The 24218-nt window shown below is 38.7% G+C and overlaps 1 protein-coding gene across 1 annotated transcript in view; it reads right to left on the bottom strand.

The window, feature by feature from the left end:
* Positions 1–23020, bottom strand: part of LOC106520961 (tyrosine-protein kinase yes) — a 27046-nt gene extending 4026 nt beyond the window's left edge. The window contains exons 1-11 of the mRNA XM_014013299.1: positions 22437–23020; positions 9173–9483; positions 8319–8418; positions 7833–7931; positions 7495–7598; positions 6171–6320; positions 4237–4392; positions 3543–3722; positions 2037–2113; positions 1636–1789; positions 464–595 (exon numbers count right to left, since the gene is read on the bottom strand). Of these exons, the coding sequence (XP_013868753.1) occupies positions 464–595; positions 1636–1789; positions 2037–2113; positions 3543–3722; positions 4237–4392; positions 6171–6320; positions 7495–7598; positions 7833–7931; positions 8319–8418; positions 9173–9470 (1450 nt within the window). The 5' untranslated portion in view covers positions 9471–9483; positions 22437–23020. The remainder of the gene's footprint in view (positions 1–463; positions 596–1635; positions 1790–2036; positions 2114–3542; positions 3723–4236; positions 4393–6170; positions 6321–7494; positions 7599–7832; positions 7932–8318; positions 8419–9172; positions 9484–22436) is intronic.
* Between the last annotated feature and the right edge of the window lie 1198 nt (positions 23021–24218).

The following is a 24218-nucleotide window of genomic DNA, read 5'->3' as shown; positions in this document are numbered from 1 at the left end:
CTGTAAAACAGCAATTATGCTGAGTCAGGCTTGATTTTTAATAATCTTTTCCTGTTAAATAAATMAATCAAATCAAATCAAAATCAAACTGTATCAGCACTTTATCAAATATAGAGTAGACGTGTGCAGAAAACTACCGTCACAGCTTCTCACAGCAGTGTCAGTCCAGCAGATGGCCATTAACAACAGAGGTGTTCAGTCTCCTGATTGCTACTCCCCCTACCAGATGGCCTCATCTAATCTCAGATCTGCTAGCGTGTGTGAAAGGGTGTGTCAGTCCTCTCCCTGCAGAGCTACAGACAAATGCAGACACGATCAGTCGGCCTCACTTCATGCGTTGACATTGACAACCTGACAGATTGGAGCAAAACTGTCATCGTCGTGAATCACAAACCCTACTGTTGCTCAAATCACCAGGTGTGTGTAACGGTGTGTAACGGTGTGTGTTGAGCGTATCACTCACCTGGGTAGGGTACCCTGCCTTTAGTAACGAGCTCGGTGAGAAGGATCCCAAAGGACCAGACATCTGATTTGATGGTGAAGCGACCGTACAGCGCCGCCTCCGGCGCCGTCCATTTGATGGGAAATTTAGCTCCTGAGTGAAGAGATGTTCCCGTTAAAGGGGGAGTTATTTATTTTTTTGACATTGTGACAAAACTACAGCTTTGCAAACAAAAATTGTTAGAAAATCAAGGCCTAGCATGCCTTCGCAATGCCTACCGCATTTTAAATCATTTATAAATTAAGATGTCATCCTGAAAAATTATGAAGTTTTAGCCCTTTTCCTCAAATCTTTTAAATGTTTTGCATGATTGTGCTTGATATTGTAAAATCTTGCACAGTCTTTTAACGCTATAAGTATGTGTTATAAATTAATTTTCTTTAAAAATCAACAACATAAGTTCAACAAACAACAAACATACAAATCAGAAATTAAATGAAAGGTAGCAGAAGAAGGAAAAAAATCTTATCTGCCCCTTTTTCTCAAATAAATAAATTCAATCAGAAATAATCTTCAGATTACAAAAATAAAAAAGAAAATAATAAAGGTTTAACTCCTTCAGCAACAATTCATACATTTCCCCAACAAATTTACCTACATCATTCTCTTAAATAAAGACATTTATCTGGCATTTTTAACATTATCATCCAGATTATTCCATAATCTTATACCCTGGACTGAAGTACTGTAGTAAATGACCTGAGCTACAACAAATTCTAGCTCAACATCTGCAAAACTGACTTACAGCAGTTTTTTTCCCCTTTTTTTTCTATTCAAGCATAAAACTGCTATTGAAGAGTCCCTATAGCAACAGATTCACTGTCATTTTGCAGACATAAAAAAAAATCAAACAGAAAATAGCTCAAAGAATTTTACTTCAGATATAATTTTGCACTCATCTCTGCTGTGCAGTTAAACAAATAACTGTTCATCTGACAGATGATTTCTTCCACTGTGTGAAAACGACATCTAATCAGAATCATCAAAAGCATCTGCCTCACTCTCAACCTAATTCACCATAAAGGGAAACAACAGGGAGTTCTGCTCGCTGCGAGGTCGCTGCTCTTCATCTCCACTCTGACGCTCCAAACATCAGCGATTCTTTCTGTTTCTCTGGGTTTCTGTGCGCGCACCTTGTCTCGCCGTGTACTCGTTGTCTTCTATTAACCTGGCTAACCCAAAGTCGGCGATCTTGCACGCCAGGTTCTCGCCCACGAGGATATTTGCCGCGCGCARATCTCTGTGAATGTAGTTCATCCTCTCGATGAAAGCCATCCCGTCGGCGAYCTAAAAATAAAAACAGTCGTCGTCTTTTGTGAATCATTTTTAGCTTCTTACACTTTGAGGATTTGTCAGACGTTAGATAAAGTGAAGGCATAAAAGAGAATCYGTTGGTTGGGGGTGGTGGGGAGGGGGCATGTTCACCTGACATTATGTTTATTTTTATAAAACTCAGTGGCTGAATTTAGAGCTCAGAACTCAACAACACAGACAAATAATCTGTAATCAAAAGCCAGGTGTTCGTCTGTCTCACCTTTGCAGCCATGTCCACCAAGGTGATGAGCTTTAGGAATTTACCATCGCCTTCTTTGACAAAATCAAGCAAGCTTCCTGTAAAAAAAAAGGCAGGACAACGGCGATGAACAAAATGTACTCCTGCAGAGTCAGACAAACAAACAGAAGCGTAGAGCTGCCACATGAATTAAATTATTTTTAAACTGGATCTCGTTATAACGAGAAAACTATCTWGTAAAAACAAGAAAACTAWCTTGACATATCAAGATAACCACCTCGTTATAGCGTGTTATGGTTTCTTCTGGTTTGTCATTTTCAGGAAGTTTATTGCCTGGGATGGTGTGATGGAGAACACGACTGAACCACTATATAAACAAAAACGAACAGAACACATATTTGGGTTTGTGCTCAGACGTCGCAGCTGTTAGCACTTCTTTAGTGATATGCACTCTCTAATCTGATTTCAAATGCTATTATGTCAAAAACATTATTCAGTACTAAATTACTTTGTCATTTTTTAGTCTAAATATGTGTTCCTCTTGCATATTTCTTCTTCGTAAAAAAGGTATATAGTGGCTCAGTCATGTTCTCCATCACAACATCCAAGCAATAAACTTCCTGAAAGTGACAAACMAGAAGAAACCATAACACGTTATAACGAGATGGTTATCTTGATGTAACAAGATAGTTTTCTCATTATAACGAGATATTTTTGTCATTATAACAACATATTTTCTCGTTTTTACGAAATAGTTTTCTCATTATAACGAGATCCAGTTTAAAAATAATTTCATGTCATGTGACAGCTCTACGCTTCCGTAGGAAACAAGACAGACAGGAAGAATAAGGATTTTACGGAGTGTTTATGTGCCGAAAAAAGTTTGAGATTTCTTGGAAMACAGAAGAATTTTAGAGGATAAAGAAATGCTGAAGTGTAACTTTATTACCACGTAWTAATACATTGAACAGGATTATAATTTGATGGCTGATCCAGTTTTCAGTTTTAGTGCCTTTGAAACTGTGGAAAATATTAAACAGTTGCTCACATAAAACAGCAACAAATTGCAAGATTTAAGACAGAAGTATACATCACCAGGTTGCTATTTAGCTACACATAAATTCAATTACTTATAATGCCTCGAGAAAAAAAARGGCAATGCAGCTGAAGCCACAAAAACCTCCCACCAAACTGCTGCAGCTTTCAGTTCCACGCTTCAAGGAACCACAAGGGACTTCCTCTCAATCTGTGCAGCATACTAAATAAAAGGCCCATAAAATTTACATTTTTCCTCCAAGGAAATTTCCAAGCATAAATCTGACTCTGCTGCTGACATACAGAAGCCAGGAGATCTGCGCCTGAGAAGTCTGCAGCTCAGACCCCACGTTCTGTTTTCCTTCAAAAATAGACCTCATTAGAATCATGTAACACAAACCAGCTGAGGTCTTTTATTCTCCGAGGGATAAAAGCTTATAAATATGCTAGTTTGTAGCTTTTCAGAAGACTATCGGGCATGTTTTTCAGTACCTTTGGACATGTACTCTGTGACGATGTAGATGGGTTCCTCAGAAACAACTGCGTAAAGAGGCACTAGTTTGTCATGCCTGAGTTTCTTCATGATCTGAGCCTCCTGGAGGAAGGCCTCGGGCGACATGGTGCCTGGCTTCAGCGTCTTTATGGCCACTTTAGTGGTGCCATTCCACGTGCCTGTGGGGACAGAGACAGGAAGCAGRAAGTCCAGAAGCCACTGAGGGAAATCAGTGTGAGTAATCAACTGGGAGCGAGACGATCTTTAATTAGGTCTGGTGATTGCTGGGACATGTGCTGTCATGCATGCACTCACTGTGGAGCAATAACCCTGCAGATTTAAAATCTCAGCAGATAACTCTTTCGTTTGGTCAGAAACACACAACAAATATGATCACCTCTATAAAGCAGCTGCTTAAATATAAGTAATAATATTTAAAAAAGGATTTAAGATTTTACAAAGAACTGCATCCAAAAAAAGTTCAGATCTTCTGAAATGGGGTTCTCTGGAAAAGGTTACGAACAGTTAATATCTWAMCTGATTTCAGTGTGGAGAAATAGAAATTAGTCTGAGGGAGACCAGGCCCAAACCCCATTTCAAAAGATCTTTCAATCCAAGAGATTGAAAGATCTTTCAATCTTTTGAAAGATCTTTCAAAAGATTTTGCTTTACAGTTTTCGAACACGATCTTACCCATCCAGACCTCTCCAAAGCAGCCCTGGCCCAGTTTGACCTCCAGCTGCAGCGACTCCCTTGGAATCTCCCAGGCATCTTTAGCCAGTCCCTGAGTCTGAGGCTTGACTGTGGGGCAAACTGTGGTCAGCTTGTGGCAGAGACCGTCCGAATGCTCTGTGATGAAGATAAAGGTATCAAAAATACATCAATCCATATTTTTATCGATGAAATCAGAGGTCTGCAACCATGTTCCTCGTGACCCACTGTCCTGCAGTTTTTTGATGTTTCCCTGCTTTAACACACCTGATTCAAATAATGAAATTAAATTAACAGGGAAAATTGTATAATGCACAATTTATTTTCGTAAAACTGTCAACAATTAATATTTGCCACTTTGCAATTACTGCAGTATAATATGATCATCGTTTTTTGAGTTTAAAAAGCATTAAAARTATCATTATGTGGGAAGATACACTTGTGTGAGTGTGTTTTGCTGCAGGGGAAGTTTCCGGTTCTCTGTGTCACTGAAAAAACAATCCGCTCCCAGACCAGAGCAGGAGCCGGTTGGTAAATTATTAAGATGGATTTATTAGCAAAAACAACTAAAGTCCAAGTCTTTTTTGCATTGCCACGGTTAACAAGAAGAGAAAACTCCCTCTGACTCCGGTGAATAAACAGTAAACGGTTTATATGCTTTGCTATGCACGACTTACAACGGGAGGAAAGGGGGGATATTTCACTTATACAAGGAAATATTGAAACTTATTGTGATTGTACATTTAAAAAAGTCAGTYAAAATTCACTCTCATGTATACTATTACTACTATGAATAATTTTGGGGTTAAATTTCTCATATTATACGCAAATAAATATGGTAGTGCCATGTGATGGTGTATTTCTTTGTGTGGCACACGTGAAACTAATGATGGAAGGGAGCGTGGAGCAGCTAATGCTAATCTTAACCCTTAACCCTAACTCTACAAACTTGTTTAATCACATGAAACACTGCCATAAACCAGAGTACAAGAAAAGACAGAAAATTGACCAATACCACAATGTTGGGTTATGCAAATGTCATCTATTAATCGTCATATTAATTGGAWCGGCTAAATGCCCCGAAAAGTTTTACACACATTTTTATGGCGAAACTGCTCAACCCTATGACCTGCTCAGAATGTCATTGARTTTAGTAGAAGCCTGTCAATCTCTCGTTTATTTCAGTCAGGTGTGTTTCAGCAGGGAAACAGCTAAAACATGCAGAAGAGTGGGACACGAGGAATCCAGTAGAAGACAGCTGATTCAAATACATCAAGGCAAAATGAAAACATTGATCTATATCGTCATCATATTTCCATTGTGGATTGATATCATATACCCATCTAACATATTAATTGTGTTAGATGGGTATACGATATCGCATCATATCGATCCCAAACATGAATCGAGCTGAATTGAAATCGTTTCACGACAGACTTTGTGATATCTTGAAACACCGTATCGTCATCCAAACAAATCAATATAACACCGCAGGATAATGCTGGTGATTTACACCCCTCAGACAGACCCAGACAGTCTGAAGCAGTAGCAGACAGATTTAAATCCAGTCTCTTTAGAGCACCAGCTCATTCTGTTTGATGAGAATGGACTAAGATGCTCTTATACCAACCACGATAAAAAATAAATGGGTTGAAGTAGGCTCTTTTTTTAAAATCACAGGAAAGATCTCTTGAGTCACTATCACATCAAGTGGAATCACAAAGACTCGACCTCAGCCCCTCCTCTGTCTGAAGATGAGCTGGGTGGATGAAAATCCTAACTGCACCATTAGCTGCTATTAAAATTAAAGAGCATTCATCTCCCTTAGCAACACAGCGAGCACGAGCCAGGATAATTCTCTGAGGTCTGACAAAGGACTGTGATGAATAACGAGGCAAGTGATGCAAACGGCGCACCTGTGTAGTGTTTGACGAGCTTCTGTAATGTGTCAAACTGGGCCCGTGTGGTGATGTAGTATCCCCCATTGTCAAGCTTGCGGATCTTGTAGTGTTTCACATTGTCTCCTTTGGCATCGTCCCAGTCTCGAATAGAGAGCGAATAAGCACCTGAAAGGAGGGCAAGAGGAAAAGTTCACCACTGGTGTGAATCCTGTGAAGCATGGATTCTGACACACTGGATTCCAGGAGACTGCAACACAACATTGTGTTGTTTCTTTTTAAGATTACACTAGCCGTGTTTCCATCCAATTTTCACACGAATTTTGAGCAAACTTTCAAAATGTCGCAAAAAATGCATTTCAGACGTGTTTCCATCAACTGGCTTGGAGCGAATCAACCAGTGTAATTACATCAATCGATATTACACGTGGCTGTAGTAAACAGGAAGTAAAGTCGCAAACTCGCAGGGACTACAAATATCTGGACAAGGGCGAGAAGTTATCAGGAATGTGTTGTTACTGTCAGGAAAGTTGTAATTATTCTGTCATATCAACTATTGGCAATGTTACATGCTGTCTGGAGATGCAGAAAAAGAAATGCAATTCTCTTCATATTACGGGAATATCAGGGAAGATACCAACAGCAGGTGGAGGGTCCAATTGAAGCTGCCGCCTCAGCGAACGTAAAAGGGTTTTGCAAAATTGAGGAAGTTGTTGTTAGCCGTTTCCATCGACCTTTTCTAATATGATACTTCAAAATGTGCATAAAAAAAACAATGATCGAAACACGGCTAGTCAGAATCTCAAAATTGGATATGATGAAGGAGCATTAGGACATCGCGACCAGATTTTCTTTTAAATTACAAGAATAAAGCCAGAGTATTATGAAAAAACCCCTCTTCCACAAAAAAAAACCTTTCCTCCAAATCTGTGTGGTTCTTACTTTGAAATTTGCACAATTGTTTCAAAATCCTGCTGCTGATAATAATTTGATGCTGATGTGTTAAAAGATGAAGTATTTCTCTTTGTTTGTATACCAAAGTATAACTTCACAAGATGCTCAACGTTCCTCATTTTATCACAGTGGTAAGACTTATTTTTTGCGTAGAGGTTCTCATATAATGACTTTTTTCTCGTAATATTATGACTTTAATCTTGTAAATAAAAAAATTAAAATCTCGTCGTATCGGATAACTTACTCAACAATGTCTGCAGCTTTGTTGTTATTTTTTGCATGCAAACGTTTGAAATAAACTGAACCCTCTTTCGCATAAGACTTTCATGTCTTCTGCAAACGACACCATTAACTTCTACACGCCTGAGAGTCACAAGGACAGAATCACCTTTAGTTGTTTCGCTTTCTCGCACCAGGAAGGTTCCTCGATTGTTGCCCGGAATGAGCAGCAACCTCTCAGCATCTTTGCGTCCCATTTTCCCAAAGTACCACCTGAGAAGAGGAAGCAAATTCTTTTTACGGACGGAAAAAAAACAAACAGCCGAAATGAGCAAAAATAACACATTTGCTTGCTTAAGATGATCAAAGACACATAATGAAGCTTCTTCCAGGTTGCGAAGCTGTCGATAACAGATCACACCGAGACATCTGAAACATGCTACTGCCTCTGATGCAGGCTCTACAGATGGAATAATGAGATTATAAAAAGCAGCAATGAGGTCTCACTCTTCAGCCTGAATGGAGTCAGCAGGGGCCACATAATTGCTGGGGATGTAGCCTTTCTTCCCCGTGTTGATGGAGCGAGCCTCCCACCAGTCTCCTTCTCTGCAGGAGGAACAACGACATGGGAGAGAGACGGTGAACGGTTCAGCTCAGGACTGACACACACATATATGACTGAAAGCAGCAACCAAGCCCTGCTAATGGTGGTTAAAATATTTAGACACCATCCAAATTTTAAAAAATAGCTTGAAATGAGACAACTGTAAATCTTATTTGTCCTACATGACTAAACATCTGAATAGGATTAATTTACTTTGCGTTACATTTCTGTAACATGAGATAAAACTCCTGCAACAGAAGTAGAAAAGCAGCAATCTAACTCATTCATCAAAGAAAAAATAAATAGATACAGGTGCAGCTGAACAACACATTGAAAGGATGACATACGCAGCCCTCTATTTAAGGATAGAGAGTTAAAAAAAAACTCACGTATTGTTGATGATCTGAAAGCGATCTCCCTTTTTAAACGTAAGATCATCCGACGTTCTTGCTTCGTAATCATACAAGGCAACAAAGAAAGTAACGCCGCCTGAAAAGAGAAAATCAAGACCTAAATATATAAATGAGGGGCTGGGTGCAGTTTTATCAAAGTAAGCCAGTAGAGACAGATGAATCTGTCGTTTCAAGGACTTAAAGGTCTGCTGTTTTCCTTTAATTGTGTGCAAAATGTGCTTATAAACACAACTGTGTAGACAGACATGTTTTTTCCACAAGTTAAAGTATTCATGTCATAACTGAAATCAGACTGAAAGCAATGCGTTATATTCAAAGTAATCATTTAAAGTCGCAGGTGGTTATTTTATGCAAGAAATCAGCTCGTCTGTGTCTACTGTGTGGCAGCAGTCCCGCACAGAGGCCTGTCATGAACCCACTAACGACAATACTGTCAACAATAATCCTATTATCACCTGCTGAAAGCAAACATCACCACAGTAGCACCTTTGCTCCCTGTCTAAGAGTAGATAATCCAACATGGAGGAGGATTATAACCTAAGTCCCATCTAAATAGGAGGGTTCAGTCTCAGCTCTTTGTTCTGAGGATCACAGCTGAGAGCAGCACTTGTGTTAGCGGTAACAACTTGAAACAAAAGAATAAACACTGAAAGCCTGACGCAGGATTAATGGCTCCTCCTACACACCAAATTAATGTTATCATTCTACCACATATCAAGTCTTTAAACCTTTAATTATACCGCAGTGAAGTGAAAAACTTCACTATTCTTAAATATGTCTGCAGCAAAGCACTCATCATTTCCAAGAAGAAAACCTCAAGTAGTACTAACTCGAGACGGCACCAGAGAATGAGTTGGACATGGGACCAGAGAACGAGGTTGACGTTCCTCCAAAAGGCGTCATGGCCGAGGAGGAGCCTCCAAAGGGAGCGAGGGCGTGGTTGAAGGTCCCAGCTCCGGAGCCAGCTGAAGACGAGGCGGCCTGGTTCAGCTGCGGCTGGGTCGGGTCTGGCCCGTAGTGACCGGCGTGAGGCGTGGCAGCGGCGGCGTTGGCGTCTGACCCTGGGGAGTTCTCTGTCTGATACTTCAGGGTGGGGCCTTTGTCTTCTTTGCTTTTAACGCAGCCCATTGTCTCACCCTGCCTGGACAGACACAAGCAGAGGAGATTAATTTCTGTTCAAAAGAGCAGAGAAAAATAGGGCAACACAGAGTGAACGGCTTAGGGTGTGATTAACGATTGCAACATGAGGTTTACAAGCACTGGAACATTACAAAACCAGACTGTAATGACCTGATATTATTTTATAAATCATTTTGCTGTTGATTCAACCACTAAAACACTAAGCTGTGTCATAACTGGGACGTATGGCATTAAGAAAATCTGCTTTAAATCATTGTTTTAAACATGGCCATGCATGTTCAAATCGTGCACTCGTGTTAAGAATTATAAAACAAAAGGATAACACGTAGGTTATGGTCATTTCAATTATAATCTGTGGCACAACATTTTATGTTTATTAACAGCCTATACCTTTCTTGTACACAGAGCTACTCTGATTTAAACGATTAACACACTTTTCCTAATATCTTTATTTTTTTAAAATATAAGTTAATTAACAACACAGTAAGGACAAACATTTTCAACGATTGTGCAACATTAAAAAAAAAAATCTAAACAAAGACAAACCAAAACGTCACTGCTCTTAAAACTGCAGCTGGAATTATGAGAAGTTTGGGAAGCAGTGTTTCCCCTACCATTATACAGGCGGAGTCCTTAACTAGGATGAAGTTAGGCAATTAAATATTCATGTATGTGTAAATTTATTACCATAATTGCAGGTAAGTCATGTAAATTTATGTTTTTATGAAACAAGTACCCCCCACCCCGCCAAGACCAATTTCCTAGGGGAAACAATGGCAATTTGCCAATGTATGTGGTATTGCACACAAAAATAGATAAATAACCAATAAATAACAACAACAACAACAACATCAACATAATAATAATAATAATAATAATAATAATAATAATAATAATAATAATAATAATAATAATAATAAATCAGCAGGATGAAGGGGCAAACAAATAGAGATATGCAAACAAAACAAGAAGAATTCAAAAATGTGTAGGAATACATAAATGTAAAAACAAAAATAAATAATAATGATGATAATAATGTATATTTGGTGTATTTAAATCTACAACATCTAGTAATATATTCATTTTTGCCTTATTACAAATAAATAAGACATATTTGTGTCCCTCGTATTAGGAATAGGTGAATAGTAAATGTTCTCTCATTCAATAATGAGATTTGTGATCTGCATTTGATCCATCACCTGAAAAACACCCAAGAGGAGCAGCAGGCAGCTACGCAACTGTGGGTGTCTTGTTCAAGGACACCATGACAGGTGGGTGTGGCAGGGAGTTGAACCTGGGACTTTCTGGTCCCAAGTTGGCTGCCCTGCTCCACAGTGTCCCCATAAAAGATTGGTTTTAGCAGAGTAGGTCATATTGGTAAAAAAAAAATATCAGGGTGTAAACACTGTGGTACATTGTGCAAAACTAAATTCAGACTTTGTAATTAAATTTTTTTAATTAAAATTCATTTAAGAGGTCTAAATATTTATTTTCAACATGGAAAGTGATGTCAGCACCAATCACTCGTCTTGTACCTGACATTATGACAGCCTTGCAGCACTGAAGGATCATAAAGGAAGACTACAGCTTTAAGTGTCTAACCATGTTGATAATCTATAGGAAAATCTGCAAATATGCATCAAATTACAACATAAAGTGAACTACAGCCAAAAGAAAATAATTTATTTAGCTTGAAGATTGCTCTGATGATCATTTCTCTTCTAAAGAAAGGTACATTGCAGGATCCGGAGTCAAGAAAGTGAGACAAAGGTAAAGAAACCTGAACATGAGGGTTTTGTTCACCAGCAGGAACTGCAGGAGTTGTAAACAATGAAGAGGTTTGGAACAGGAGTCAAAACAAAAGGTGCTTTGGAACAGGTGGTAACAGCAGTGACAAGGACACACTGAACTACAGTCCAGAAAAGATAAAAAAAAACTGTTCAAGTGGATTTTTACTGTGATTCTGCAGCAGCAACCTTGATGTTGAGAGGCGGGAGGGTTTATTTTTCTGTTCCTGAGGGAGGTACAAAATCAAGAGTTCGTCGAGTTCTCCAGACGAGCCGCTAATAAAATCAACAAAATGTAGACACACCACTGAAACCTTCGAAAGATTTAGAGCGCAAATAAAATAAATTTAAAAAGAAAAGAAAAGAACTGTGCGTGTGGTTTGTTTGCAGGCTGCAACTGGCTGTCTTTTTCAAAAAACGGTTTCAAGAGTAATCAGTCACTGGAGACATTTCAAAATAGCAGATGTCTCATAACAGATTTTGTACAAAGCCCTTGAAGTGAGTCTGACAATAAATCTGATCTCAGACTTCAGATCTGCAGCCAACATGCTGAGAACGCTGGCATGAGGAAGGACTTTCTGTTTCTGAGGCAACTTTTCCTTCTGCTTCAGGATGAAATCACTGTCATGGAAAGCAGAGAGCTTCAGTCAGTGGTTTACTGTGGTGGAGGGCTTTTATGTTTAATAATTATTAAACATGTCGAGCAACTGAAAGTCTGGTTGTTTTTGGTCAGGGGTGATCTTACCAAGCTGTAAAACACAACCCTGTGTCAGAAAATATCTATACCACTGTTTCCCAAAGTTGGGGTCGGGACCCAAAGTGGGGTCCCGAAACATCAAGGTGGGGTCCTGAAAAGATTTTCTGAATTAATTATATTTTTTGCCTTAGTTGTTACAAATGAGTGAGGTTAGTATATTTAAAATGGATAAATGTAGTACAAGAAATATTGTGACTTGTTTTGTTGACCTGATGCAAATGTTTACCATCCAAAAATAGTTGGGGGCACAGGTCTCTGCTACTGTTTTGTACTATTTTGTGGGTCAAAAGCTGAAAAGTTTGGGAACCACTGCACTTTGGTTCCCAAAGTTGGGCTTGGGACCCAATTATGGGTCATGAAGCACCTTGGATAATCTCCAGAAATCAATTTAAAGRGTAATAAAATAATTGCTGATGTAATATTTTCCCTATAATTATTACAAAAACACAAAATAAGTAAAAATAGGTATTTATATTTGTGTATAAGCTGTTTAGATTGTCAAAAAGCCTGTCTTTTAGGGTTATTAACGAAGTTCATGTACTCACACCAATATTTGGGGTCACAAGTTTTTGTCATGAATATTTTGTGGGCCAGAAGACAAAAAGTTTGGGAACCACTGTAACCACATACTATAAACGGAATATTTTACTAGGTGTTCCACAAAATTATAGACACATCTTGCTTTTAACTCCTTCATTTTCACATTTAAATCATTCAGTTGGGGTCTATATAAAGTGGAACTGCAATGATTTGCTTTGAATTCCTCCTTACTGTAACTCCACAAGCCCTTCTTTCATCTGAGATGTCTCTCAGATCAACTCGTTTGAGGCTGTCTCTTTAAATCCTCCAGCTTCAAGAATGGTCCATTCTAGTTTGAGAGAGGGATTTATGACTATATAGCAGCGTAGAAAAGTTTTATTTACAAATGAATTATAAAAGATGTCAACAAGGGAAGACTTGTCCATCCAGCCTTACATGTTGGAGCCAGAGTCTGACCCAAAGCCAGAAGAGAATGAGGATGACCAAACTGTAATAGTTAAGTTCAGACCATATTTAGAAGTTCCATCACAAATTCTTCGACATAATAGTTCAGCAAAGGTCAGAGAAAACTCAACAGACTGAAAACTCGAACCAAACAGAAAATAAAGATATCTATGTAGCACTGGGAGAAAGTAAATTCAAATTTTCTGCACTCCTAGAGACTCCAAGTACGCAACAAAATGTACTTAACTGCAAAAAAAGTGGCTTTTAAATTATGTGTCCCCTTTTAACATTTCACAAACACAGCCTTGAGAAATAACTTCAAAATAAAACACGTTTAACTTTATATTTACAATAAGAAGACCTTGTTGAAATGCTTCTTAAAAGGATTAAAAGTTGAAGGAATTTCAGTGAGTTTTAGGATTTGTGCCCTGAATTCATCGAGCCCTTATAAAACAAAATCACAACTTTCACAAAAACCCCAAAATGTTTAGTAACTTTTGTTTTGTTTCTTCACTATGCCTTTACATTGTTTTAAAAGAACAGATGACAAAAGCAGGCAGAGGTTTGCAGAAAATATCCTTAAATTAGTGAAAAGAAAGTCCAAAAATGTACAACACTAAAGTCTTACTTCTAACAAAACTCTCAACAACCAAGCTCCATCTTATTTCAAATATCTTATTGTTCCATACTATCCTAACAGAGCACTTCGCTCTCAGACTGCAGGTTTACTTGTGGTTCCTCCAGTTTCTAAAAGTAGAATGGGAGGCAGAGCTTTCAGTTATCAAGCTCCTCTYTTKWGGAACCAACTTCCAGTTTCTGTCCGTGARGCTGACACTCTGTCTACTTTAAAGATTAGACTGAAGACTTTCCTTTTTGATAAATCCTATAGTTAGACTTAGGTTTCCTGAGTTATTCCTTAGCTATTATAGTTAATTAGTTATGCTGATATAGGCTTAGACTGTTGGTGGACAAACTGACCACATTTCCTCACTCTGCTATTATCTTTAGTCACTCTCCTCTRTTATTATTACTTCTATCAATAACGTGTTTTCTTTGTCTCTCTTCCAGAAGTTGGTGCACCTGGACCAGTCCTGGACCAGTTCTTCTGTGTTTGTCTGTGTCTCTTTCCTGACCCTCAACCAGTCGGTCGAGGCAGATGGCCGCCCGTCCTGAGCCTGGTTCTGCTGGAGGTTTCTTCCTGTTAAATGGGAGTTTTTCCTCTGCACTGCTGCCTGTGTGCTGCTCAGGATGGCAGATTGTGACGAAGCAAAGATTCTGCGCAGTCGGCTGACTTCTTTAGATTTCTTTTTTTTTTTTTGTTTTTTTTTTTTTGTGGACAGTGCCCTGAGACAACAGTTGTTGTGACTTGGTGCTATATAAATAAACCAAATTGAACTGAATTGAATTGAAGTCAAAACTTTGTAAAAATGTAAAATGAACAAGTAAAGTCAGGCTCACAATGATTAAGAGAGTATCCGGATCTATCTCAGCAGCAGAACTGATCAGAGCCGGTGAAATCCTGATAAGGATTAGACCCTGAATGTTTTTTGCTGTTGTTATACATTTTTTAGCACATAAAATACTGTAACTCTGTGAAAATGTCTCACAGTTTCTTCAAACTGAGATTGCCCTGGTTGTTGTTTACTACAGGTAAGATACTGACTTTGCTTTAAGATTCTAAGTTTTGGCTCGTAGAACACCTAAGAGGGTGTTCTACGCACATATTAGTTCCCTCATTGAAATAACACTGAAGAATGAAACAAGATGAGGTGTTAGTTCATGTTTAGTGTACAAAGAACCATATTTGAATTCTGTGTGTATAACATACAGAAAAGGTGAGAGACACAATAATGGGGAGTGGGGGTGGGTGGGGTCGATCAGCCATGCAGTGCCAGCTTTACCAGCTGGTACTAGTAGGAGGATTACAGGGATGAAGGATTTGCCCTAAGAGGATAACAGAAAACAAAACGGAGTGACCACCGGGCTCTACACAGACAGTCGTTTTGTAATTCAGCAAGGTTCAGAGGATTGTCAGGCTCACTCTGGTTGTAATGAAACAGAATGGACCAGCTTCACCCGGAGCTCAGCCCAGTTAATACCCTATCAATTGGATAAATCAGCAGCTATTACATAATGACACTTCGGGGTTCTGCTCATAAAAGCATTGCAGACTGGAGCACCAACATCACAAAAACAGGATGCAGCAGTGCCAAAATAAGATGGAAAGTGCTGCACTGGAGAAATAAAAACATACAGGTTAAGCATTCCAAATTAAAATGGAAAATCACATCTGATCACCTAATAAGTTCTGCACCAACAGAATCAGCTGTACTGGTTCAGAAACGTCACAATTAGAGGCAGACGAATCGATTGGCCAGCTGATGATTAAGGCTGCTTTTTGTCGCATCTGAGCCGATTAAAAAGGAGGCACATCTGTGGGCAGCGTACTGTTGTTGATAACACGGCCTTTTGTCAGGGCTTTCCATGCAGACTCAAATAAAATCTGATCCGAACAGTAATCCAACTTTTAAAACATCCAAGTGAATTTGTAAGGCTTTAATCTTCATTTTTCAGGATTGTAGATATTTCTTTAGATTGAAAGTTTTGATTTCAGAGAGAAAATATGAATATTTTACACTTGGACCAATGGGGAGCCAAGTGTAAAATAAAATGTTAAAAAATGTTGCTAACACATCTTCATTATTTATCTCACTTTTTAAGTTAAAAAATTTCCACTGACATTTTATTGTTATTTAACACATTTTTCTTCCATTTTCCTAAATTTTATTTAATGTTAAACTAATATGTGCCAAAAATTAAATCCTAAATCTAAATGTGTAAATGTAAATGTAAAAGTTAAATCTTAAATGCTGTGGTTAAATGCTGAAGTTTACATGTAAGTATTTCAAAATGGAATACAGCTTTTAGTGCTCATCTATTTTTATGACATCATCATTCTGCGACAAAAAAATTCTAACACCGTTAATGCAGCTAACGCTTTCCTACATGTCATCAAACTTGCACATTGTTTCCAGTGAACACATTTTGAATTTCACTTTTAAATGCCATCTTCAGCAGCATTCGCAGTTAGCAGCAGCTTGATTGAACACTAACCTCTGCTTTTGCTGCTAGTGCTGCTGAACATGGGATTTAACATCTAAATTCAAAATGYGTTCATTGAAAACAGTATGGATGGTATCTGTGGTCCGGCAGTTTGAAGTGCATCTTCGACACCATCCGGAACTGCAGAGTTTGATGTCTTGTAGGGAAGCTTTAGYCGCATTAGCATTTGCTATAGTCTCAGGATGATGACATCATAACAACGGCAAAGGCTGCATTCCATTTCGAAATACTTCAACATTTAACCACAACATTTAAAGTTTAACGTTTACATTTAGGATTTACTATTTATAAATTATTTATTATTTAAGTTTCAAATTTAGTAAAAAAAATAGCAAAAATATAAGTGTAATGAGCTAAATAACAATTAAATGTTAGAAGAAAATCTAAGATTTTACACTCAGAAAGTGCTGAGTTAAACTATGAAAATGTGTTAGGAACGTTTTTTAACATTTTTATTTTACACTTGGCATCCAATATGTACCTGCATTCATAGARAGTCTTTAATAAATTAAAGCACAAGTAAGAACATGTACTGATTCATATCAAGCTTCAAGGCTAAATTGCTAAATCACGGGCAATTACTATTTTTTTTAATTATTTGTAAAAATCTAGTAGATTTATGATGTATACATATAAAAATGTTATATTTATGTGCCAAAAACAAACATGTTTCCTAAATCAGCCTTAGGCAGTCCAGAAACCTAAAAATCAACCTGACAATGAATGTTATAATACCCAGGTCCACACAAGATCATTCCCAAGCACAGCTGTGAAATTACAAGGAAGCTCTGCTAATTAAAGAAACTTATTGTAATTACGGACAACATATAACAGCAGGTTGTTTGCAAACACAAGACGACTTCATCAGAATGAGCCAAAACAACGCCAAAGGAGAATGAAGTGTTTGAAGGAGGATGTTTTAATGAGAACATACATGCACAGACACGTACCCAAGCCCCTTCAAGACCTGATGGGAATAGTGAGGCCCTATTGTCTTATTTCTGCTTTTTATTGGCTGGATTGAGACAGAAAATCAAAGCTTGACATTTCAATCGACATCAATCAAAGCAAAGCAATTAGGAGCAGACTGTTTGAGTCTTCTACGGGTAAAGATTTCTCATTCTGCAGTCAAACACAGCAACACAACAAATCAGAGTCTTCTGGGTTCACCAAGTCCTGCCAGAAGTCTTTTCTTCTGTGAAAACTAGAACGGAAGAGGCAAATATTTGCAATARAACCATGAATACCTTTTCCGTCATTGCTGTTTCCTCAGTAACCACAAAATGTAACTGGGCAGCGTTTAATACTCCTGTTCAAACGMTGGCAGGGATCCAGTCTCTTCCTCGAGGATATTAGAAACAGTACAGACTTGCTGAAATTGGTCTGTGTTTGAAAACAGTTGTGTTCTCCTCCATTGTTGAGAAATAGTTGCTTTCATTGTCAAGTTTTCCAGGAAATACATAATAAACAAAAGAAAAACAAACTGATCTATTTGCAGAGATTTGATTCAGTTCCAGATGTTCCCCCGAAGGAACAAATCTTTCCCTGGATATCCGAGGTTTACAGAAGACGTTGGACGTCCAAMAGGTTACGACTCTTGACCTTCCATCTTTAGTGCTACCACTGATCTCGAGTCAGACTCTCACGCTCTCGGTTTCCACCAGGAGTCTCAATTCAGTTACATGTATTGCAAGAATGAGACAAAAGGATTGGAGTTTTGCACACTTAACCAAAAGCATACAGCGGTTTATCCCAGCCTCACCACCAGCTGTGACAGAAAAATACTCAGACTGTCCCCCGCAGCTCTAAAAGCAAGAAATCATTGTTTGTATATTCTTGTGTTACAGTCATTATTCAAAGCTGCCTTATCAACGACCTGCCGGTACTTTCCTTTCCCAGTTCTGACCGCAGCACGATCGTTCTGTGTGCAGGATTTACGAGAAGCTGCTAGAACAGTGAAGAGCTCAGCTGTTTTCCATCCCACAAACTTACCTCATGTAGCTGAGTTTTTTTTTCCAAAGAAGACTCTAGACAGAAAATATATGCAGTTGGGTGAAAGTGCAAGATTCCTACAAAGTGTTTGAGTTTTGAGTCAGATATTATAGCATGTGTCGGTTTTATCAACTAATCACGTCTGAACAGTTGCCTTAGTTCATGTTTCCAAGCTGCCAGCTCTAATCTTTTTTTAGGGAGATATATCACATATTTATTCTTTCTTTTTTACATTTACATTATTCATTTGGGGTCTGTAGAAGTGGAACTGCAATGCTTTGGTCTGAATTCCTCCTTATTGTAACTCCACAAGCCCCTCTTTCACCTGAGGCGTGTCTCAGATCAACTCGTTTTGGGGCTGTCTCTTTAAATCCAAACAAGGTGCTTCACACAACTTTCTGCACTGCTAGACTCAAAGAACACAACAAAATGTATTTAACAGCCGAAAAAGTGGATTTTGTAGGATCTGTGCCTTTAAATGTGACCTGAACAGTTTTTTTTTTTTTCAGGACTTATGAAAGTTTTTAAGATTTATTTTAAATTCATTTTGTACTTCAGCTGCTTTTTCACCATCTCTCCCAAACTTAAAGGATGAACCAGTTTGACATCTTTAAAACTAAAACCATTTTTTTACATTTTAGGCTCCAGCAGCAAAGACAGAATTTGTTCCCATTTCTTTGGTGAATCCATRAAAAAAAAAGTTCTAACTGAAAGGTTAGAAGACAATCAGGTTTTCCTTTTTCACGTTTCACTGACTTCACATCACACTCAGAGCGAACTGTGTTTCATCTGTAGGTGAAGCTTTTGTAGCAACAAAATCAGTGTTGAACCGCAATGAAATATTGAAATAAAGAGACATCACAGCGCACACATTCTGTGCATTATGAATGAGCTGAAATCTGATCCCAAACTATTTCTCGTCTGGCTGTTTTTAAACAGGGGCTTCGCTCCTCTGGGGGGTTTAGATCAGTAGAAACGTGACTGGATGACAGCCAGGCGGTCGAGCGCAAAGGAAGTACGACGCTGGAGTTCCTCCACCCACCAGCCAGCGGTCTGACTGAAACTGTGCCCAGCTGTAACTGCAGACAGGAAGAGGTCTGCAGAGCCTCAGATCTGCTGCAGATGCTGGCTGCTTCTGTGCGCCGCGTTACTTTTTACACCAAACGCCTCAAACTGGGTCTGGAGGTCACGTGACCACGCTGATTCATTCTGAAAATCATCAACTGATTTTTTTCCCCCTCCCTCTTTGTGAGGGGATGGTGAGGATTTATTCTGCGCTGCTTTAGGAGTTCATGTGTAGGATTACCCCTGCTCTGAGTTTTACTGAACATTAACAGTAAGTAAAAGACGAAACAGTTTGTTTTCTGATTCACACACAAAAAAAGATAAGCATGTTTTCAAGATAAGCCTCACAAGGATGAACAGATGTTTTAGGAATTCTCTGCAATCAACCAGTTAGGAGAGGGTCTGGAAAAGACTCTGCAGATAACAAAATATATAAAAATCAAACAGGGTTTTTACAGAAACTGAGACGCTTATTTTCTAAACATGATGTCCCAGTGGCTTTCAAACTCCAAAACACATTACGGCAAAGGCTGGTTCACCCCAATGATCCGGTGCCCCGGCACAAACAGAKCAATGTTGTATATGCTGTTAAGTGCCAGGAGGACTGCGACCAGTTATACATCGGGGAAACAAAGCAGCCACTGTTCAAAAGAATGTCCCAACACAGACGAGCTACATCTAATGGCCAGAACTCTGCAGTTTTCACTCATTTACAGGCCAGCGGTCACTCTTTCAGAGATGAGGATGTTCTCATTCTTGATAGAGAGAAACGTTGGTTTGAGAGAGGAGTAAAAGAAGCCATTTTTGTGAAGAAAGACCGTCCATCATTAAACAGAGGTGGAGGCCTCCGTTTTCAGTTGTCCCCCTCCTACAGTGCTGCCATTGCCAGTATCACTCCACCCCTGTTAACAATAGGTGTTAATTAGGTGTCAACGATAGCCATGTGATGTGAGTATCAGTCACATGGAGGCAGTGCTTAAAAGCCTGAATTGTGCCTGAAACTCTCAGACTGAAGAAGTCTCTTGGAGGAGAGACGAAACGTTTCATTAGAGAAGAACCCGTCCAGAAGACCTATACAATTTTTTTCTTTTTAATTTTTTACCTGGATTACTGAGATGCATCAGGACATTTGTTTTGATATACAAAATTCATAAAAAACTTCCTGGTTGGACTCATCACTSTACAGTTCTTTCATTGTCTGATGCCTTGACTTTTCAGAATTATGTTTTGTATAGTGGTATTAATTTATATTTTCAGATCTTCCAAGGTGCCAATTATGGAACTCTCTGTGCATTGCTGACCAAATCAAATTCTGGAAGTGGTCATTCATCTAGATCTGTTACAAAAAGACAACTGATATTACCAACTTTTAAAAACTGTTACGGCCAGAGGTCTTTCTTCTATGTTTATTCTAAAGCATGGAATGACATTCCTCAAAACATAAAGTCCATTTCAAAACTACAGCCCTTTAACAAGAATCTTGTCTTCCATCTGCTGGACACTTTTTGTTGTGCTCATATTTAGACGTCTTATTTTGCAAATGCTGCCTTTTTGAAATTTGGTATGCTTGTTTGTCTTTGTGTCTATGGTGTAATAATAATGATGTGATTGTGATGCTGTAATTCTGAGTGTTTTACGTGCTGCAGAACAGGAACCTGCTGTAAAACAGCAATTATGCTGAGTCAGGCTTGATTTTTAATAATCTTTTCCTGTTAAATAAATAAATCAAATCAAATCAATTGTTCATTTAAGCTATTAATCTCTGAGCAAAATGCAACAGATCCTAAATCCAATTTGATACTAACCTATCATAACAAACGGCTGTAGCTTTCAGCTACATTTCAGAATGGTGTTAGCTAAGAGTAATCCCTAACACAGTCAGAGTGCTAGCAGATCATGCAGCAGGCTATAGTATACATAGTTTTATTTGGAAAAGAAATTGAGTTTGCATCAGGGATAAATATAATCTAATTGGTGCAACCAGGAAGGAAAACCTATTCATGTCATCTTAAGTGGTTTTCTCAAATTTATTTAAAAAAATTAACATAATCTTTGTGAAAGATGTCTTTTAGTCAATTTGTCTTGACAACTGAAACATTTTCTTCTTTCAGAAAACAGTGACACATGCATCAATGATCTAATGTCCAAATTAAAACAGTTCTATTTCTCCTAACTTGGCTCACAGAGCGTCAGCTCGACAGAGTAAAGATGACGCCATCTTCAATGAGTCCTTCTCATCGCTCTTCAAACAAGCTGCAAACCTGCAGCTCTGCTCTGGTAAAAGACATGAATACGGTGTCGAACACGTCCCAAACACATTATAGGTCAGTACATGTTTCTGTCTGTGAACTTGTGCAACAAATTTAACATCTTTGGAAATACTGGAACTCCCCCCCTTTAACACAGCCCTCACTCCAAGTTCAGGCATCCTTGGAGGATCAACTCTTCAGGAAGTGACTTCTTACTGAATCGTTTAATGAATCACTTTCAAAGCCTGAAAGAATCTGATTGAGCAAGAAAAGCAAACAGAAATAGAGAAGGTGCAGCTGTTAAAAGAACAAAACTCTACTCTGCATTCCCTGATAAAAGAGTGGAATAAAATAAAAGCTCTCAAAAGAGAGGGGAAAAAAGTGGTGCAAGAGCAAAAGGTGCAGATCAAGTTAAAAATGAAAGTAATTTTCAAGCACGTGGAAAAACTGCACATCATACGGATTAAAAACTATATTAAATCTTAGCCAAAAAGATCTGAAGCAATATGTATCACAGAGAATTTCAGGTTTACAGAGTAAAGATGCTTCTTAAAAACCTTTTGGGACTTTTTTAGAAATTACATATTTATACTAAAAATCCAAAACGGCCAAATAAACGTTTAAAATTGGTTTAAAATATAAAATGGTGTATTTAGCCTTTGTTTACTCCCTCAGCGACMAGTTAGCTCCTGTTTGTTGTGTTTAAACCATAATTAATGACCCAGATGAAATCACTGCAGTGTTTTATTGCAACATATTTAATTTAGGTCTGTTCCTCAGGGGGGCTGAAGCACGTGCTGCTCATCCTCTGGTGCTTTTATGTGTTTATAAAGGGTTAAACGAGGACAATACAGGCTTCAATCCTTTGTTGGATGACAGGTCAGACAGGAGCAGCTGCGCTCCGGCCCGTCCTGTTCTCATCATCATCATCTTCATCCTCCTCCTCCTCCTCCTGCAGCTGTTCTACACATTTTCTCTTCTGTCTTTTCTTATTTACCTTCTGAAATCCCGCGTTCCTCCGAGCTGGTTTTCTCCCCTCCACTTCTTCTTCGAATCAGACCAGGACRAAGTAAATCCGAGTTATTCCAGTCGGGACCGAGCCGCCTCCTTCATCCTGACTTCCTCCATCCAGCGGTTCGATTCTGGTTCCGTCAAAAGCGGCTCGCGGGTCGCTGATGGAGGCGGTGAGGAAGCGGTCATGGTGGTCGTCAGAGGAGAGGGGAGAAAGAATCCGTCATGCCGCTGATTGGGAAGAAAAAAAATAGAAGGGGTGGGGTGGGGGGGAGGAAAAGTGGGATCCTGGAGACGGAGCCTTTACTTCCCTAAACTTCCATCAACCCCCCCACCCACACACACACACCAACAACATGGCCGCCCCAGCCTGAGGGACTGGAGCCCCACAGCTGGAGGATCTGTGTGGGGCGGCTGGTCTGAGGACAGCCGGTCCCGGGCTCAGACGGGCACACTGGGACAGCTGGTGGGGAATCTGATGAAAATAATAATATTGTTTTAAAAAGAAGAAATAATGTAAAAGGAGGAAATAAGCTGACCGTCCCGTGGAGGACGGCTGCGCGTGTAAAATAAGAAAAAAAGAATAATAAAAGAGACTCAACTGGTTCCCTTTTTATTCACAAAATTGAGTCAATGTCGCCCTCTGCTGGTGAGTCAGGGTTACTGCAGCGCTCCGGTTTCTAGTTCACTCAMAACTATAAGCACACTTTTTGCAAAAATACTAAATACATGTATTCCAGAAACACAAATATATTATTATATCACATATTTGTTATATTTCAGTAATTAGTTAARCATAATTATAATAATACATTTTATTTGTGTGTATTTGTGTTTACCTGTGATGGACTTGCGACCTGTCCAGGGTGTACCCTCCCCCTCGCACTGTGACTGCTGGAAATGGGCACCAGTGACCCACGTGACCCTGAAAAGGAAGAAGCGTGTACAGAAAATGGATGGATGGATGGATGGATGGATGGATGGATGGATGGACATTTTATTTGTAATGTACTTTACATTTGATGACAAACTTCAAAGTGCTACAGAGACAGATTAAAAACAACAAAAACATCAATAAGAAAAGAGTCAATATAAAAACATTTAAAAGTGCAAATAAAATATACATGGTTAGGCTTTAATCACATTAAGCTTTCTTAAAGAGGAAAGTTTTTAATTAGTTAAACATCCTTCAGGTGTGCGGTTTCTGCATATTTAGAAACACGCCAATCATGTGTAAGCTCTATTAGCAAAATTAATGACAATGTGGAACTTTTCCAATATGGAGTCATTATGATTTTCAGATTCTGCTCTTTCAAAACGATAAATATATATATTTTTTTATTTATCGCCAAACCTGGCAACAAGCTTGTTGTGTTTAAGGGGTACCACTTTGAAAACCTAATGTTTATTGGTCTATGCTAAGGATGTAATCAGTTATTCCAGTGCTTTATTTTGTAAAGAGAAAGGCCTAAGCTTCATCTTAATAAAACAAAACACTCTATTAAGGGGCTGCAGCAATCAGTTTGAAAAAAATGATAAGGGTTTTAAGAAAACCTTAATTTAAAGGTAGATTAGGAAGATAACATGACATTTTACTTACTGAGATTGCAAGATGGTGTCCTTATATTATGTGAGTTTGAGGGGATCATTTGAAAGATCCAGATGGAGAGATGATGCCCAGACTAGAAATTTACTTTATCAAATTTTGAGTAAAGTTAGTTTCTTGGAAATAGTCCTATTTTACAGCCTACACAAATACTTGGTGAGC

Source organism: Austrofundulus limnaeus, unplaced genomic scaffold (assembly GCF_001266775.1).
Source record: "Austrofundulus limnaeus strain Quisiro unplaced genomic scaffold, Austrofundulus_limnaeus-1.0 Scaffold100, whole genome shotgun sequence".
Classification (NCBI taxonomy): Eukaryota; Metazoa; Chordata; class Actinopteri; order Cyprinodontiformes; family Rivulidae; genus Austrofundulus; species Austrofundulus limnaeus.
Note: the sequence above shows the minus strand (reverse complement) of the source record. Positions and strands in the feature narration are given on the sequence as shown.